Source organism: Augochlora pura, chromosome 3 (genome assembly GCF_028453695.1).
Source record: "Augochlora pura isolate Apur16 chromosome 3, APUR_v2.2.1, whole genome shotgun sequence".
Classification (NCBI taxonomy): Eukaryota; Metazoa; Arthropoda; class Insecta; order Hymenoptera; family Halictidae; genus Augochlora; species Augochlora pura.
The window spans coordinates 26,883,185-26,902,840 of NC_135774.1; the positions used below are offsets into that span (position 1 = coordinate 26,883,185).

The 19,656-nt window shown below is 44.6% G+C and overlaps 1 protein-coding gene across 1 annotated transcript in view; it reads left to right on the forward strand.

Annotated features, from left to right (window-relative positions):
• The window catches only part of Octalpha2r (alpha2-adrenergic-like octopamine receptor), a 189,448-nt gene extending 170,103 nt beyond the window's left edge, over positions 1-19,345 (forward strand). Inside the window, exons 2-3 of the mRNA XM_078197469.1 lie at positions 15,822-16,202; positions 18,752-19,345. Of these exons, the coding sequence (XP_078053595.1) occupies positions 15,822-16,202; positions 18,752-19,345 (975 nt within the window). The remainder of the gene's footprint in view (positions 1-15,821; positions 16,203-18,751) is intronic.
• The last annotated feature ends 311 nt before the right edge of the window (positions 19,346-19,656 follow it).

A 19,656-nucleotide genomic window follows, 5' to 3' on the forward strand; every position in this document is an offset into this window, starting at 1 on the left:
CTACATCAAAAATGAAGAAAATATTTTCGTATAACATTTTTAGATGTATATTAAAATGAAGCCTTGAAAGAAAGGCAGTATCAACATTGATTTGTCTAATTGAGTAAACTTATATTTTTAAGCAAAATAATTGAATTTTCCTTCTTATTTTGAATCCGCAATTACTTAGTTGCCAACCCAATAGAAGCCAGAAAAATTATTTTAGATTTGCAGTTGAAATGTCTTCGAGTGCAAAGGGTTAATTTCATTCCCCCGGGGACTCGGCAATGAAAGGCCGACGATGATGATTTGTTTTCGAAACTATCGTCCGGGCAGATTATAAACAACTGAAACTAGCTTACAAAACTACAGATCATTGCGAATACGCGCGCGTTTCAAAAGAATCCGCCAACAATTTGCGGATCCGACGGTGTTCTATTATCCAGCGGATGTACAGTCCCTGTTGAGAGCATTGTGTACGATTTTCGAACTGGAATAACTTTTTAATGATTAGATCGAGCGTGGTGAATTCTTTGTTCCGAGTTAGTGGGATTAGGTTTCTAGGGGGTGACTAATAAATTGGTTTCGAAACATTGGAATTGATTGAAAAGGTGAAAGAATTTTTAGAAATATTTTTCCGCTGTGACGGGGGTTTGAAAAATGCACTGTATGGAGCCGGGGAAACTTGTGTGAAGGTTGAAATTTTTATTGAAACCGGTCGACGGTGCGAATTGTTAAAATTTGAAATTTGTGGAAATATTAGAAAGTGTTGAATTAAATATTAGAAACTTCTAAATTATATATATTAGAAGGTTTTTAATTAAATATTGAAGAGTTCTAAATTAAATATCAGAAAGTTTCAAATATTAGAAAGTTTTAAATTAAATATTGGAAAGTTCTAAATTAAATATTGGAAAGTTCTAAATTAAATATATTATAAATTCACCGCTACTATAGCTAGTATATCGGCGACTTTATTTCGAGTACGAAGATAGGATTGGAAATAGCGGAGAAGCATCATTTTCGAAAACATTCTATTTGCGTCGAATAAACCGATTTCGTCGCGTAATCGAACCTGAGTGACTCGTCCGCGTCTGCGATTTTCGGTGGGACCGATCTGCGTGGGGTCGTTGATTATTGACGCGGATACATGGCGGATGATTGCCGGCGACCAAAGACTGGAAAGTCCCTGCAAAACCCCGAGGTCCGTGGAAGTGCTTCCCGAATGAAACTCGATTTTCGAGTTGGTATTGAATTAAGGAACGAAATTTTCCTGTAACTAGGTTCCAGACTGGTCCAGCTGGATGTGCTCAATAATCCGTATGCCGGGAAGTGGCCGCGAGCGAAATTTCTTGGTGTTCGTGAAGTTGGTGGACACGTTTCGCGTTGCACGGTTGACGCGGCTGATTAAAACTGCTTCTCTTCCGTGCGATTACATTTTACAGGCTTCTAACAAATATACTAGGCGAAATGGGAAACGAATGATAAGGGTAGCCTTAATATCACGTGGTAGATGGGTTCCCAGAAAATACCGTTTTGAAGGAAAAGGGGTTACGTTCAGAAAAATTATTAAAATCGAACATTGTTTTCAGTTAGGTATATTAATTTTTATTGAAACTATAAATGTATGTATAGTACTCAATTTTAAATATGTATTCCAATTTTAGTACATTTGAAATATTTATTTTAATTTTAGTACATTTGAGATATTTACGTTAATTTTAATATATTGGAAATATCTATTTTAATTTTGATATACGTAAAATATTTACTTTAATTTTAATATCAAAAATCATGTTATCCTATAGAAGTTTGTACTTCAATCTTGCACAAAGGTTTTCACAATTTATCCTATCGTGTTAAAGCAGTGCCGTGTTACAAGATACCTTGCAGTAAGGAAGCTACCTATAAATGAATCCACAGTCCGCGCAATTACTCCTCGGAAATATCCAATTCGTTTGTAAAATACACTGATACTCCGAGTCTACGTAAAGTTGAAGCTGATGCCATAAGAACGAGCAGTAATTAAGACACGCGAAGAGGAAAATTGCTAACAGCATCAAGAAGAGACGTCTTTAAATGTAAAATATTTAACGTGGAACGATCCTCGAGTTCGGTGCTTTTATTTCCTCCTACATCTCTCTCTCTCCCTCTCTCTCCTCAGTTTCTTCTCCGCTTTTCTTCGAGTTCCATTTTTCTCTATTTTTCTTGCGTCCTTCTTCCCCGTCTTTTCTTTTCGCTCTCCGTCTGTTCCCCGACAGGCGACAGCATCTTTATTTAAATCCCTTCTCGCGCAGAATGCGGCGGCTCTCGCCGAAGGAGCATCGCGAAAGGGCGTGCACCGTGGATAAAAAAAAAAGAGATCCAGACGCGATTGATTAATCCCTGGAAGGCACCGGATCCTCGCGGGAACAAAAATTGTCCCGCGGTCTAATTAACCGAGCGACTTCGCCGGCCACTTCGATTTGCATGGAAACGGGCGCGGAATGGAAGCACCGTTCCCGGTTTGAATATCGTTAATGAAACTCATCAGCTCGCCTCTCTCCTCCCTCTCTCCTACGCTCTTCATCCTCCTCTTCCTCCTCCAGCCGCGGCTTTCTTAATATTCCGCGAACCCCGGCGCACAGTTCGCGAAAACACGGAGGTGGTCACGAGTGTTCGACGCGATTCGAAATCCAATCGCGTCCCCGCCTCGCTTTTATTTGATGAGATGCAGATTCGCGGGGGGTTTCCGCCGCGGAATTCTCTCTCCTCGCCGCGGTCTGGTAATCGCGCGGCCCGCGCCAATAAAAAGTTAGCACCGCTTATTTGTTGTTCGGGTGATATGCTGTTTGCTGAGAATTAAGAGGGAGAGAGAGAGAGAGAGAGCGAGGGAGAGTAACACAATGCGTGAGAGAGGAAAATTTGGAGAGTGAGGGACTGGGAGAGAGAAAAATAGTGTGAATGAGAGAAAGAAAGTAAGAGAGTAAGTGAGAGAGAAAAAAAGTAAGAGAGGGAATGGACGAGAGAGAAAGAGTGTAAGAGCGAGCAAGAGAGAGATGGAGAGAGGGGAGTGGCAAGTGGAGACTGGTTTTTGCGGAGAACGAGTTTCAATTCGCGTGAAGCGTACGTGCTCTCGCGGTCCGCTGGTTAATAGGTCTGACCATGGCCGGCTGTGTCTACTTGCGCCGCGTATCCGCAGCGTACGATATTATCCGTGCACTTCTCATCGAACTATTGTGTTTCAGGCGCGGCTCGTGTTGCAGCCTGGCGATAAGCGATTGTACGGTGGATGAAATTTGTACTGGGCAATAATATTTTGTAGTAAAAGGGCTAAATATTCTGATTACAATATCAAGATTTTATTGAATATTTAACAGAAAAATAAGGAATAGAAAAACAACTTGACGCACGAAAGAATTCCTTTACTTTTTGTATAGAATTATGCAGTGTATTACTCTTAGTGTATTGTTCTTATAAAAGAACAATAAATCCATAAAAGTAGAAATAAGTAAGAAAGAGTAAAAATCGAGGAATATTTTTATTTATTAAATTCTTATTTTATTTCTCACTATTCTCTTACATGTTCCACCTACATTTAATTTTATTACCAGACTACTCAGCTCTTTTTAATAAACAATATTAGCGTTCCTATAGAAATTTCATTCAATATATATCTTATTAAACTATGTCCAATTCGATGACTCGCGCGCCTTGATTTTTAACCAAATCAACGCAATTTAATTTCCATCGAGTGCTCAACTATTCATAATTCAAACAGCAACTCGGTATCGCATTCGTCGTGTTTCGGTAAGGTTTACGCAGCCCCGGCGTTAAAAATACGACCGGGGCAGCGTAAACTCTGGATTACCGTATCCTCGACGGCGACCGCGCGGCGAGTAACTTTCGTCCGGGCCAGGGTTAAAATAATACCGGCGGCTGGTGGCCGGGTCTCGGTGTACAACGCCGCGCGGACGATTTTAATACCGCAATTTGTACAGCAAACACGGTGGTCTCGCGCACCGCCAACTTACACCGTCGAAAACAGTGTACGGCCGTTAATACGGTCGCTCGTTAAATATTGTTTTATTCGTTCCGGAGAGCAACGGGCGGCCTCCACGGTCACCGCAACAGCGGCGAAATAACAATTTCGCGGGCGACTCGCGTTCGTCGAAGATATTGGATCCCCGGGGATCCCGCGAATCGACGGTGTCTGTTTTCCATCGCGCCGCCGGAATGAATCTCTTCGCGTCTCGAAACCACAATGGCCGCCGGCGACAAAAGGGAACACCAATCGGGACGTCAAAGGGACGGCCAGCGTTGCTCGTTGGGAGAAGACGATGGGAGACCTTAGCGATGAATTTCGGATCTTTAACGTTCCCACCGAGCGACGCCGGGAGCCGCGGACCGCGTATACTTATCCGCCGAGAGCCCGACACATTCTTATTGGAAAGAATCCAGCCTGGATTTCGGTAACCAATAACCCGGCTTTTTCGCTCCGGCTCGGAAATAATCCCGCCATCTCCTTCTTCTCCACCTCTCCCTTTCCTCCATCGTCCTTTTCGTTCGTCGTCGTTTTGCCCCATTTCCTTTCTGCCGCCGCTCGATTCCCAGTCGGAATTATTAGCATCGCTCGAGAATCATGGGAAGTCGGGTCCATTCATTCCCCCTGTGGACAATAAGACGCTTCCAGCACTTTGGCCGGAGAGTGTACAACTAATTTATCACGCCGAAGGTGTTGGCCGGATCAAAGTCGCCACTTGTAACTATCGGAAGATCGGTGGAAAGGTTTTAATCGCTGGGGCGAGCATTGTAAGCTTCCTTGGAGTGGCAATTTTAAATGGGACAATGATCGTCAACTATTCCCCATAGATCGAATTGATTTGGACAGATTTAACCCTTTGAGTATGACAGAGTTACGATGTGCGCCGAGAATGGCGAAATTTTGGGTAGGAATGCATTTCTTTCAAGACATATTTCAATCATCAAAAAACTGAATTTCAAATTTCAAACTGAATGTTTTCGTCTAATTAATTTATCTATCTATCTATTTAATTTTGTCTAATTTAGGTAAGGTCTATCGGAATAATGGGCGCCTAATAATCATCGGAATAATCGGCCTATAGGCGTCTTCAGTCTCAGGCGACCACAATGGGATAAGCGCCTATAAGCGCCCATAATAATCTAGGGAATAAAGCTTTACTTCTACGATACTGTTTCTGATCTTTCTAAAATATTGATAAACGTAAAAATTGTGGCACTGTCATTGATGCTATACAATACGAATTTGCAATTTTAACTCGCGAGGTACTTTAATTCTGTGACAGTTTCGAGGTAGTAGATAACGTGGTAAACAGTCTGAACAGTCCCGTCCGCTTCCACTTAAAAGCGGTGTAGATTTTGGACCGGCCATTTACCTATTAAATTAACTCGGACGGATTTGGTTAACTTTTCCAGAATTGTGTTCTCGCTGGGAGAGATCGTGTTTGTAGAATTTTAAGTGGCTGGCTGATGCTCCGTCGCTCTACTTAAATTAAAATATGCATCGAAATAGTTAAGACTGCTTTAACCCTTTCTACTCGTAGCCATTTTAATTACAAATTTGAAATAATTCTCCTGGCTAGTAATATTTACATTCTATGCAACAAAAAGTGCACTTTTATGCATACAAAATTGATTTTACACAATATTGTGACTCGAACCAACAGTTTAATATTATAATAATTTTTTAAATTTAAACTTTGTTGGCACAAAATTATTAGATTTACAGGAAAGTTATGTGCGATGTTATTGTAAGTTTACACTCTTGATATATTCTATATATATATTTAGAGGACATAAATACCGACAGAAACTATATAGTACTACAAACATTATTAAATGCAGATAAAATTAAAAAATTTATTATTTTGGCAGACAGAACTTTGCATTAAATTTAATATTTTTTTAACGTGATAGAACAACGTTAATGATGCCCCATAGTCAGCACTCCAGTGCTCTTTATTGGCTCCTGAAATACCTTACCCACGAGACAATTAAAACACCATAAATGTCTGACCAATGCTCGACGATTCCACTTGAATAAACGACTCGAATTTGTAGGTCGACGATCAACGTTTCAGCAGTAAACGAATTTTTTCACAGGCCGTACCGCGGGTGCGATAAGACGGCAACACGACGTACGCCACCAGTTGAACGTTAAATAATTAACCGTCGCCGCGTTCCCATCAAATTAGCGTGGAAAATTAAAAATACACAGCCCCTGAGAGCATACGTAAACATTCAGATAAGCGGGGGGAGAACGGTGAACAATGGCCGGACACGCGAGAAGAAGGTGCTGTGCCCGTTCGCGTGCGAGATAACCATTGAAATGGAAATTCCTAATGCAAAGAACTTTATGAGAAACAGTTTATTGCGTTACTCCGCCGTTTTTATTGCGCGCCGTGTTCGGTATTTTATTTCACGGCCCTCGAACATATCAGATATTCCGCCGGCAATTAAAAATACTCCGAGAAACTCGGCCGGGGCACGTTTTCAATTATCTTTCGCTCAGGTAGAATTCTGTCGCGCGGTTTCCATTAAATCTAGGCACTGATTAATGGGTAATTTAATTAACGGTAATAAATAGATTAATGGATATTCTAATTATTTCTTAATAGTTGACATTCTAACTGCTATTAATAAACAGGTTAATGGATATTCGAACTACAGTTAACGAAAAAATTAATAAATACTCTAACTACTCTTTACAAAAATATTAATAAATATCCTACGTTTAACCAAAAAATTAATAAACCCGTTAACCACCCCTTACTTGCAAATAAGTTAATTGATAACCATACCATAACCTTGACAATTGTTAACAAAAAGATTAATGAACATTCGAACCACCATTTAATCGCGAAAAAATTGATCGATATTTCAACTGCCATCAAACAAAGTGAAACATTAACGAATACGTCGACCGTCATAGAATCAGAGAGTGCCGCATTTTCGAGAACACGATTGCCGCCGCGCGTGGAACGGAATCGCCGGGAACAAGCGGAAAATTCGTTGGTGGAAAAAACAGAAAAAAAAGGAGGAACGGGTACGCCGGGAATCGTTGCGAGAAACGCAGAAAATTTGCTGGCCAAAATGGAAATACGACAAACGTCAACTTATTTTCCGCTTCGGGAAACGCCCGCGCCCTTCATTTTGACCAGGCGTTTGCGGAACACTCCGGGGTCCGCGCCGCGCCGCGAACGAAAAAAACACACGGACTTTCCAATTTTCGCGCGCAGCACCGCGGCTCGGCCGTTCCGCGGCAATCACGGAAGCAGTTGCAACTGATTTCTGAATGAACAGCAATTGCGTTTCTCCCAACCCTCCACCCAAACCGCCCCCTCCCCCCTCCCCCGGCCCGTTCAGCCGATAGTTTCGGGTGCCCCGTAGGCGTCGCGGCACAGAGAGGGGGGGATACTTTTATGGTCACGTTCCGAACGGTACGCGGCCAGTGGAACTGGGTTATGCCGTGTGTACGTGGCGGAGAGAGATAGAGATAGAGAGAGAGAGAGAGAGAGAGAGAGTGAGTGAAAGAGGAAGGGAGACTGAGAAAGAGGAACGGAGGAAAAAAGAGAGAGAGAAAGCGAGGCTATGAGAGAGTGAGAGAGAGAAAGACAGATTGAGAGAGAGGCACTGAGAGAGAATGAGAGAGGAAGAGAGAGTGTGGCGAAGAGAGACAGAAAGAGTGAGAGAGAGATAAAGAGAGAGTCGGGTGTGGAAAGGGGTGGGGAGGAGGAGAGGGGATGTCGCCCGGTTTCCGTCGAAGAGGCGTGCACACGAGGCCGAGTACGTGTGCGAGCACGTTGCTGTTTAATATAATTTAATTTACGGCTAGGCAGCGCCGCGAGAACTCGCTGCCGACGGAACGGGCTGGGCTGAGGCCGCCCCTGAACAGAGAGGACGTTTGATTCCGCGTAATAACTCCTTCGCAGCGCGCACGTTTCGCGTTCTATTTGCATACGAATTATTAACGACGAGGGGCGACGTTAACGGCCGCGTTAACGAAACGACGACGACGTTCGTTTATTTATTGTGCGTGCCGACGATGTGCCACCACCCTCAACCCCCTCGTTCCTTCCTCGATCCACGTCGGGATCGGTCGACCGTGCTTCGACGACGTTTGCATTTTTTCCATCGGCAGTGGAAAAATTTGCACAATGTAACGTTAAGGTCATGTCAATCTATGATAAGGTTATGTCAATTTATGTTAAGGTCATGTCAATTTATGTTAAGGTTATGTCAATGTTATGTTAACGTTAATAGATCCACTGTTCGTTTATGGTCGAATTTATTCTGCTTCATAAATCGGGATCGCTAGATTGAGACATTGTCGATTTTGTAATACCGCGTGGAAAAATTGCACCGCAGTTTATTTGTGCTTGTTCAAAAGGGGGAAGATTCTACTTTCGTCGGTTTTAATTTATTTTTTGTTGGCGATGTTCGTTTTTTTTATAGAGTTTTTGGTAAAAGCGTTGTATAGTGGGAGAGTGATGTTACTTTCTTGCTTCTGAAATTTTACGAAATTAAACGGGTGCACGGAACTTGCAACATTTTTCCTTTGAATCATTTTAATTTTGCCATGCAAAGGGTGGTTTTCTCCTTTTGAATGACCCCACGAAAATTGCTGAGCGAATTTTTTAGACGGTTTTGTTGCACTTTGAATGAAAAGTGCGCTTCTGGGAAGTAAAACGGGATAAGTTGCTCGATTGCGAAATTGTACAAAATCAGACGATTCTACAGAATCCAACAAATTTTTTCCTAATATTACTATTATGTGATTTTATAGAGTAAAGACTCTTCTTTAAAATGACCACATCAAAATTGCTCTACGATTTTTCTCAACGTGTTTAACGTACTCTAAACGAAGAACATTCTCCTGAAAATTAAAATAAATTAAATCACTTCTTCCTAAAATTGCATAAAATCAGACGACCCTATACACTCCAACAAACATTCCCCACTATCATTAACATACGATCTTCTAAAGTAAAGTCTCTCCTTTGAAATAACCCCTCGATTTTTCCCTACTACTTCATCGCGCATTAAATAAAACCCGTACCTCCGTACCAGCTTCCACAAGCTCAAAGACGAGCAACCTCTCTTCCACAATTTAGCGACCCTTGAATTTAAAATCCCACCGCACGAATTGAAATATGCATCCGTGTCTGTATGCTCTTTCACCCGACACGTCGCCATATCCGTTTCTCCATAGCCGCACGGCATCGCGACACGTCGACCTCAGCAGCCGCGCTGCCACGGTGTACCACGGGCACGTACCATAAAGGATTTTGAAACAACACACCGATCGTGCCGCAGCCACTGGAGAGCTCATCGTCGACGATTCAACTTGCGCTTTCTTGTTCCGACAACGATCGTAACCGCGGTCTATCCTAATTTCGTCTTGGCAATGGCGGCGAAGCTCAAAGCGGCGGAGTCCGCTGTTAAAACGGATTCCCGGCGATCATTGTGTCGTGGCTATACTGAAAGCTCGACCCTGGGTAGCAGTACTGGTACCACCGGTAACCAAAGATAATCTCCTGTTAGTATCGCGTTACATACCGTTGTCCTCGAGTCTAACGGTTCTGCTGTTCGCGACGCCTCCGGATGTCTCGCGGAGAAATAATGAATCCTCGCGGAGGGAAAACAGACGGCTTCGAGAGACACCGTGGACCGGGTTGTATGGCGTCGACGTGACTCCTTCGGCTTCATTGGGATTATCAATATCTATGCCGCTCTGTTGTGCTACTCCTATTTGTCGCGTGTATGCCGCAGCATTCTGCGTGTGGATGCTCTCTTCTCATTCGGTGTAGCGAGTTTATACGTGGCTCGTTTCGTTTGCATTAGAACATTATAATAGTATGTCCCATAGGTTCCTATCTTTTTTTTGGTTGCGAAATCAGTAGACCATTTTTGTTGTTTAATGTATGTTACTAGATGTGTAATGTTACTAGAACCATTTCTCCAATCGATAAATTGGAGTTGTTATGGTAAATATAGCAGAAAGGAGTTTTTATCCAAGTAATACAGAAAAGAAATTGGACGTCTGATGAATATCGATTTGTTCTACTGGAATTTGATCGCTACATGTCAAGTTATTCATCAGTTATTTTTTAACGCTTCTCTACCCTAAAATCATAATAGATTAAAACATAAACTGTGCTTATATTAAATTAACCGAACTGAATTAACGAATATACTATCTCGCATTTCAGAGAGCAGCATTTCTCTCGTAAAAGGAATATCCTCTGCTAACGACGAAAGAAACTCGAATTATATAAGAATTACGCGACGCGTTCTTGCACAATGTTCGCAACCGAATAACAACGTTCCCAAGAAAAATTCCAAACATGTTGAAATAATAATAATAATATTAATAGTAATAATAGTAGTAACGAAGCTCCGTCGACGAAGCTCGGGCGAACGCGTCCGTCGAATTTCCCCTCTAGGAATCAACAAGCCCCGGCTAAATAGAAAGGTCAAACATCGTTTCCACCGTATCGTGCCGAGCCTTAAACCGTCGAGAGAGCGACTTCGCGCAGGTGCTCTCCAGGAGTTTCCCGCAGTCCCTCGTAAAACGATTAACGCGTAGAAAAATTTCATCTCTCGACGGCGGACGTTTAATCTCGCCTTTTTTTTTCGAGGCCGGGCCGCCGGCTGCCCCGGCGCGCGCCCCGTCTTTTTTCGCCTTTCATATCGTCCGCTAATCTCATAAACGCGCGGCATCCAGCCACCGGACCGCCGCTTTTTCTCGGCGGCGCGCCACTGCCTCTGCCGGACCGAGGAGATTGAAAAAGAGCGAACGGTGCGAGGCGGTTGACGCGCGCGGCCGGGCACCAGGTGTACCAGACCCTTTCCTCCCCCAAGCGTGCAGACGCGCGTAATAACGAGGCTGTGTTCGAGGGTCAGTGTTAGTGGCCCGCACTAATATTCTTTACGACACGGACGGGCCTAGCCGGCTATTTTTGAGCTTAGGACTTTTGGCTTCAGGATATTTATATAGTATGATACCGCCGGGCAACGTATGCTAGCCTGGAAAAACATGATTTGTTAATTAATTAAGTAAAATATTCCAAGACATTGCCACGACGATCTGAAAGTTGCTAATATAATTTCATTTTCGAAGATGACAAGATTTAAACAATAGTATTATAATTCTGCCAGTGCATAATTTGGACATCGAGAGAGGAAATTATTAAGAACGAAACAGTGATAATTATTGTGAAAGAAGTCATAGTGCAATGGTTTAATTTAATATTAATTCTTACAGAGACTTTGCAATACTAGTAATTTGCATTACACTTTTCCAATAATTAGAAAAATTGAATTGAACATAAAAATAATTTTGTCACTCCTGCCTTGTTCCCAGATTACTAAACTTATATTATATTATAAAACTACAATCTAGTTTCATCACTTTAACGCCACGTGCGAAACAGAAAGAAGGACATCTCAGTGGACAGCGCGGGTCTAATGAAATTTGTGTTTCTTGCGAAATGAAAATTCGCCTGGATGAAAATAAAACGCGAAACAGAGAAAAGAAAATTTAGAAACGGGAAGAAGCGATGTAACAGTGGCGAGGAAAGAAGTGTTTCATGCTTCGTATGTAAGGAAGGCAGAGAAATTAATTAGAAATGATGAAGGAGAGCGAGGAGAGAGAGAGAGAAATAGGGTCCGAAAAAATTCGGAGAAAATTAAACAGGCCAGCATCGAAGATGTTACGGCAAAAATAGAAAGGATGGAAGTCTAATGCAAAAAAGAAAAGACTCGCGACTGGGGAAATTTAAGAGAAAGAGAGGAATAGAGTCGGAGAAATTCGGAGAGAAAGTAGGAGAGTGCAAAGAACTCGCTGCGTAGAAATAGAGAAGAAAGCGATTTAATATGTAGGGTATAAGAAATGCCGAGAAATTAATTAGGAAAGAGTGGAAAAATGAAGGAGAAACACGGGAGGAAATAAAACGATGACGTCTAATCCACTGCGAAAGGGAAAGAAAAATCGACCGGGTACATTTAACCCTTGAACGACCCTGTGAGGCGGCCCTAAAATTCTTTGAAATTATTCGCAACCGTGTAAATAAATATTCGCACATAGTAATTAATAAATGATATGATAAATAAGCATAATAAATGGTATAATAAATGATATAATAAATAGTATAATAAATGATATAATAAATTCCATTTTGATTATTAAGATTTCATCACGAGTCGCTCCTAACACCGCGACATCAAGTCTATCATTTATATCATTAAGTGACGGAAACAGCGTACAAAAAATCGTGAGAAAACGTGGAAGCGAAATAGCAGGAAACTCGAAGCAGAAATAAAGAAAAGAGAGGTCTAATACAGGGTGAGTGAAAGGAAAAATTAGGTGGCCGGTGCTGGTGGCGAAAGTAGTCGTTGTATCGAGGGGAAGCAAGAGCAGCGAAAGGGCGTGAAAGAGACAGTGAAGTGACATGCTTGGGGTGGGACGAGCAAGTTCTTCCGCCCTTGCGAACATATGCTCACCGAGCGTTTCAATTCCCGGTTCCATCAGTCATGTTCCCGGCCGGGTTTCTTCGCCATCTCGTCGTCGTCGTCGTCGTCGAGAGCAAGAAGAGCTTGCTCGGACGGGGTGACGTCAAGCGTCGGTCGACCACCGCCCATCGCAGTCCATCCTCCCGTCGAGAAGTTACACGGTTCACGGCTGCGGAATTTCCGCCCCGTTTCTTCCCCCCACCGCGTTTACCTGCACCGACGGCTTTCTTTCTTAATGAAAAATTCATTCCGCTCTCCTCTCGCTAGGGAAGCACGAAGAAAACGCGGTCCGCGACGGACTCGGAGGCTCGCGCGAGCGCGTGTACGCGCCAGTTAACGAGCATTCCCGAGTGCGGCGAATGAAAATTCATGGAATCATGAATAATAACGTTCGCATGGAGAACTACGTTCCGCGAGAACTACGAATCTAGCCGAAACCTTTTCGCGGAATTAGCTGGAACTTGTTCGCATCGAGCGCGGCCTAAGCATCGATCAGTTTCGAGGGTTTCGCGGAGCGAAGTTCGCCAATTGTCCGGAAAATCGAGACCACCGGGCCAGGAACAGCAGTGGGTCGAAATTGAACTAGAACCTGACCTACACCTGGGCGAAAGTTACTCGATGGCTAAATCGTGAACTAACACTGAGACCAATGAACAGTCTACGAGGGTTGTGAAACCTCGATTCTAAAATGACAACGTTATTCGCGATACCCTAGACAAATCGATTTTGTCATTGCCTTTCTTTCAAGGCTTCATTTTAATATACTATATATATAACATAAATAAATAATTTTCGTGTTATTGGGGTCTGTGATTTTTGGTGAAATGTGCGACGCGGATGAGCTTGAAGGGTCCAACTAACTCGTTTATGATTTGAAAATCTGAATGGTTGTAAAGATATAAAACACAGCAATATGTTCTTTTCTGACAACGGAACACGAGAAGCTTCACCGTTTTCCAGTGAAAAGTTTACCGATTGTACGCTCGGAAATCGAGTCTATCGGCGGTGAAACAAGTTCTCGAGAGAGGCAAAAGAGTCCGCGGAACCGCCATCCACCAAATAACAGGGTGGAAGTGGCTCCCGTTCTCGACGGAACGACGCCGTACCTCTCGGTTCTGCGCGGATAGAGAGAGAGAGAGAACGCCGTCCGAAGCTTGCCAGCGATTTCAATTACGCTGATAAATGACTGCCGATCGCGTCATTGGCTCCGGGGGGCGAGAGCGTCGATTCCAAGGTGCCGCCACCCCTTTTGTAATACCGTTCCACCCGCCCTTCGATGGCTTATCGGGACTCCCTTATCTCCACCGAATTTCTTTTTCTTTATTCTTTATGGAAATGCGATGGCCTTTTTTATCGCCGCTGTTAGAACCCCCGATATTCTTTTCGTAATTTTATCGGGCTTACGACAGATCCACCGACGATCCCGACGATTCCGTTCGACTCTGCTCGATTCAACTCGGTTCCACTCGGTTCTGATACGGTTCGATCCGATCCCTGCTACGGCGCCGTTCCGTTTACGCAGTCGTCGCTGTTCCCCCCGAAGCTGTTTTAAAGAAACTTTCGTTTCTAGGCGATAGCAGTCTTTTAATTAAACTTTCCTAGAAACTCGATTCGAGACCGTGTAAAAGTTTAGACGCTTGTTATGCCGTTCCCCTGTTTTTCCCTCGATCATTGCCGCTTCGGTCGAGTGCGCAGAAAGTAAGATAAATGATGTAGGGTGGGCGCGCGCCGAAACCGGCGAGGACCGGCCCTTGACCTCCGTTTTCCACTGTCACGCGCTGTGCAAGTAGTACGAGCCGCGCTTGGTCGGACGCTCGAGAAACTTTCGAACCGTTCGCGTTGCTTTCTACTTTTCTTGCCGCTTACCAGGACGAGCTTAAACATTCTTAAGCGCCTTGTTCCTCCGTAATGCTTCTTCAGAGTTACAATTTTTACAGTCGCAATGGGTACTTAAATATTACGGGAAGTTCTTGGATATTTAATCTACTCTGGAAACATCGATCGAATGGTATTTTATTGGAAACTAGATTTTCACGGAATTAAATGAAACGAGCAGGGAGCATCAGTTACCGTGCCAATTAAGACGAGTTCTGGAGTGTTCAGGCGTTTTCAGGAGTGTTCTGGCGTCGCGGCAGATGAAATTGTTTAAGCGATTTACGCTTAAGAAATCGCTGTATCGCTTATGTTATTCGACGAGTCGCCGCCAGAACGGACGCGGCTATTGTAGCTTTGCTTCGCGTAGCGTGACGAGCGTAACACGCCGCCGGGATCCGTAGTAGAACCGCTTCAATTAAGTTCAACGAAGCCGAAAAAAGCAGACGCAAGCTGGGGGGAGGGGGACCCCGGCCCGCGCCCGTCCACAGAATACTCTCCTCTCTCCCCGGCCACGTTTCGCCCGACCCAATTAAATTTTCTTTCTGCCTGCTGTTCCGCTGCTTCTTTTCATCTAGATTCGGGGAAATCATGCTCTTTAACCGCGGCGTCAGCGCAAACCCGGCCGGCCAACGATTATATCTCGCACGCGCGCGCGCGAGCGCACGCCGGATATAATTGCATTCCGGCCGGCTGTGCGCGCGCGATCCTTCGCAAAAAAATACGCCACGTCGATCTAATTCCTCTCCTCCGGGAAACACACGTAATTGGAAAACTCGATGCTTCCGCGAGCGCGCGAGCGCACGATGATAATAAATCCTGTTAAACTGTACTAATTCTATCGGCAATGTACGCAGCGACGACTACGGAAACGTCTGATTATTAGATCGGTGATCGGGATTGCGGACGAAATACAAAACGGTGAAATATATGTGAACTTGGCAAGTATACTTTGCGTCTTGGGATCATTTGGTCGGTGCATTGGTATAGTTTATAGTCTGCAGTATGTCGTAGCGTTTATATTGACCGTGGAGTTACGAAATGAAATTGTTCAGAGGGAGTTGGCTCTTTGTAGATGAATAGTGACATTTTTCTCTTGTTTCTTGTTATGTAGACATAAATATTCCTCCTAACAAACAATTAATAACAATTGTAAAGAAAGCACCACGATCATAACGAATCTCTTATGCAACTATCTTTTATTCAATCTAACGAATCTCGTCACGGAACCCGAGGCTCCTTTACGCGAACCATATCACGCTGCTCTCGCGTCTCCGCATATTATGCCATAAATCTTTTAAGGTGGAGCCAGTCGCCGGCGATAAAATATCGAACGATAAATTAGTTCGATCTCGGAGCGGTCGCGTCGACGGGGACAGACAAAGGATTGGTCGCGACAATGGGTCCATTCAACGGGCGTTCGTTTCTGTTTCCAGCTTTCAGAGGACATCGGCTACGTCCTTTATTCGGCGCTGGGCAGCTTCTACATACCGTCGTGCATCATGGTGTTCGTGTACATACGTATATACTTCGCGGCGAAGGCACGGGCGCGTCGCGGCATCCTGAAGCAGCCGCGTCGACGGCCGCCGGTGCAGCCGGAATCGCCGGACGTCAGGCAGACGAGCTTCACGCAGACCACGCCGGCAACCGAGACGAAGAAACCGCCGTGCTCGGTCATGGAGAACGTCGCCACCATAGAGAACCAGCCGGTACAGATACCGATCGTCACCTGCGACTGCGCCAGCGATGTCAGTACGTCCGAGGCCGATCCTGGCGGAGGGAACAGCATACCCATGGAGGAGAAGGACACTTTGAAGGTTCGTCGAGTATACTTTATTGTTTATCGTTGACGCGATTTGATGCCGTCGCGATTTTTATTCTAGATAGGGTCTGAGATAATGTTTCCGTCCATTGCAGTCGGAGCCATTTTAATTGGAAATTTAAAATGTCTTTTGAGATCTATAGTGCTTCTATTTTATATAGTCCGGCGCACTTTGTACATTACCATAAACACCATTTTTTTAATTATTCTTCGAGAGACAAAAATGCCTTTTCTTCATTTTCATTTGAAAGACAAATGAATCAGAAATCCTCATTGCACAGCTTTTTTTATCGGAGTCTATATCGAAAATTTAAAAGACTAGAAAAGTTCAGATTTTCCAGTATATATTATAATTAACCTACAGCTGAATATCTTTATAACAAAAACGAACATATGGAAAGAGAAACCATGAAGTCATTAGAAATTACAATTACGAAACAATTAAATACATATTTATCTAAATCTAGAGTAACTCACAAGTAACTCAAATAACTCAAAAAATCTGCATTTTGCATAAAAATCCCCAGTCTAACAATACTAAAAATTCAGATCAACGTTGATCTATTACCAAACTGCCTACCAAAAAATCGGATCCAATTCTTGGATACCCGGTTCAATGCGAAGATCAACGCACGATCGTAATACCCCAATGTACGTTGATTCAACTTGGAGCTCCGCAAGGTTGGATAACGTGTCCCGGGAACCTTGAAGATCCGCAGTCCGATCGCGGGCACCGAAATGCCAAGCATTCCGAGAGCGTCGTTGATCGATAACGCCGACGGTGTGCACTTGGTTCGCATTCGGCTGGCAATCGTCGAACAAAACGCCGATATTCCTTCTCGGTATCAGAATGGATCCCGCGATCCACGGGGATCTAGAGAGCGACGTTCCCTCTCTCTCTCTCTCTCTCCGCGGGTCGCATAAAAATGGACCCGGTAACTCAACGAAACCAGAAACTCGCTATTGGATTTCAGTTTTCCCTTTCCCATTTTCCCCCGGCAGAGATGGAACCGAATAAAAGCGGCGCGCGGGCTTCGAGTGCGTGGCGACACGACGCGCCGCTTCCGCTCTCCCGTATCGAGGATCGAATCGATCATACGTCGCCATCGCCATCGTCGTCGTCGTGGTCGTCGTTGTGCCCTGTTGAAATTGCTACTTCTCTGATATACTGATCGTTTCTCATAAACTATCGCGCGACGCGGCTCGGATAAAATTAGAGTCACATCCAACTCTCGCTTGCGCGACCGCCGCTTTCAGCTATTGCGAAACTGGTATTATTTTCCGAAGAACATCGTCGGAAGTGGTCACGGACGTGCGCAACGCCCGGGAATTTCTCCCCGTAAATGAACATTTATGAGATCCCGTTCCGCGGGCACGTGATTCTTTATGAAATCATACGGATCGCCGGCGAGCACCGGCTCCCGCGAATTCGCCGTCGAAATGCATCCGCCGTCGTCGTCTCTACTCGGCCGGCTTCCTTTAAAGCATCCCCCCTCGGAGCTCCGTCTTCGGATGCCGGCCGGACAAAGCTCCCTTTTATTTCCCAGCACGTAACAATGTTACCTGGGAGGGAGATGGCTCGGCGAAACGTGAGCCGTCGCGACCGCGTTTCTGATGAACCCTGCGCGAGAGCGGACGATTCCGCCGCGGACGGACCCCGTGGACCGCCGTTCATCGGGCTCCTGGATTTTTAAAGTAAATTTCCGGTGAAACTCGACGAATTATTTTGTTTGTCTCTCTCCGATCCGCGGAGAACGGTTCCATTAAAAATGGATTTCTCCCGGGACGGTCTTTCGAAATGATCCCGTATCGTGTTCTTAGATTTTTCGGAGGGACGATTCCGAGCGCAATTTAATCCGGGGGAGCAAGCTCGAACGGCTATCTAATAAATAACGGGTTGGAATGGAGTATGTCTTCGCAGAAAGGCGATTTTAATAAAGAGAAGAGATATTTCAAAGAAGGTGCGAATATGAATGGACGAGTGGGACGTGTAACATTTGTGTAGAATTAATTAACACACCTACAATTAATTTCATTCATTCATAAATGAGTAAAATAAATATTAAATAATCGCCTTCTATTCTCCGTTGAATAAAAAAAATTTCTTTCTCTCTTGAGACAATTACTTTTTAATTGAGCAGTACAAAAAGACAACCGAGATATAAAAATGCAATTTCGTTGGCATACTAAATACGTTTGTACACTATAAAAATGCAATTTTGTTTGAATAGTTTAAAAAAGCAATCGCACAAAATCAAACAAGATCTTTTGCAAGTAAATTCTTAAATGTCAGCTATCGAAATCTATAATAACAAATTACCACTTCGAATAAAGTTGATTGTTTAAAAAATTATGAAAATTAATCGGTAAAAAGACGAAATAACTTTTCGCACAACCCAATATTTTTTATATCTTGAAGCATATTTTACTTAAAATCCCTTTTCTTAGAATTATTAAATAAGTATATATTTATCCTACGAACCTCCCCATTGAAAATCGACGAGCCCTGCTAAACGATCCGCCCGTCTGTTTGGCTGTCAACAGGTGACGCTGCCAGTGCACATGCAGAAGAGCTCGCTGAAGGCGACGCTGTCTGTGAACGGTGACGGGCAGTCGAGCGTGCCGTCGCGATGCCGAGCGCCAAGCGTCGGCATCGACGTCGACATGGTCTCGGAGTTCGACCCGTCCTCATCGGACAGCGGCGTGGTGTCCAGGTGCGCTGTGGTGAAGCCTTTGAAGCTGCGTCTCTGCCAGCCGATCTTCGGCCGTCGCAACCTCGGCAAGCTTCGCCGTGAGCACGGCGACGTCGGCCGGCCGTCGGCGAAGGACGTCGCCGGCGTCGAGACGAAGTCCTCGAAATCGCGGGACCCGGAGAGAGAGAAGAGGAGACTGGCCCGGAAGAAGGAGAAACGCGCTACGCTGATCCTCGGCTTCATCATGGGCAGCTTCATCGCCTGCTGGCTGCCGTTCTTCGTCCTCTACATCGTGAAGCCGCTGTTCCCGGACGTCGACATACCGAGCCAGGCGTTCGTCATCGCGTTCTGGCTCGGCTACATGAACTCTGCCCTGAACCCGTTCATCTACACCGTCTTCAACAAGGACTTTCGGCGCGCGTTCCGCAGGATACTGTTCAAATGAGCCGGCGGGCTCAGACGGCCCCGGTATCGGACACGAACCGGGGCTTCGTACACGGAAGACCGATCGCCGCGGGTCGCCCCCGGGCTCGACCGGAAAACTATCGGCGAGAGGGAGAGACGATCGGGCTGATTGAACGTCGCACGGCGACGAGATCGTTCGCGGAGATCCGAAGCGAATTTAACCCTTAACGGACGACGACATTTTCGATCGAGTGAGGCGTGGCAGGACGAGGCGATTTTCTCAGGTCGAGTGTCTTGCATACAGATTATTTTAATTTCGTATATAGTACAAATATAATTTCTATACGATTA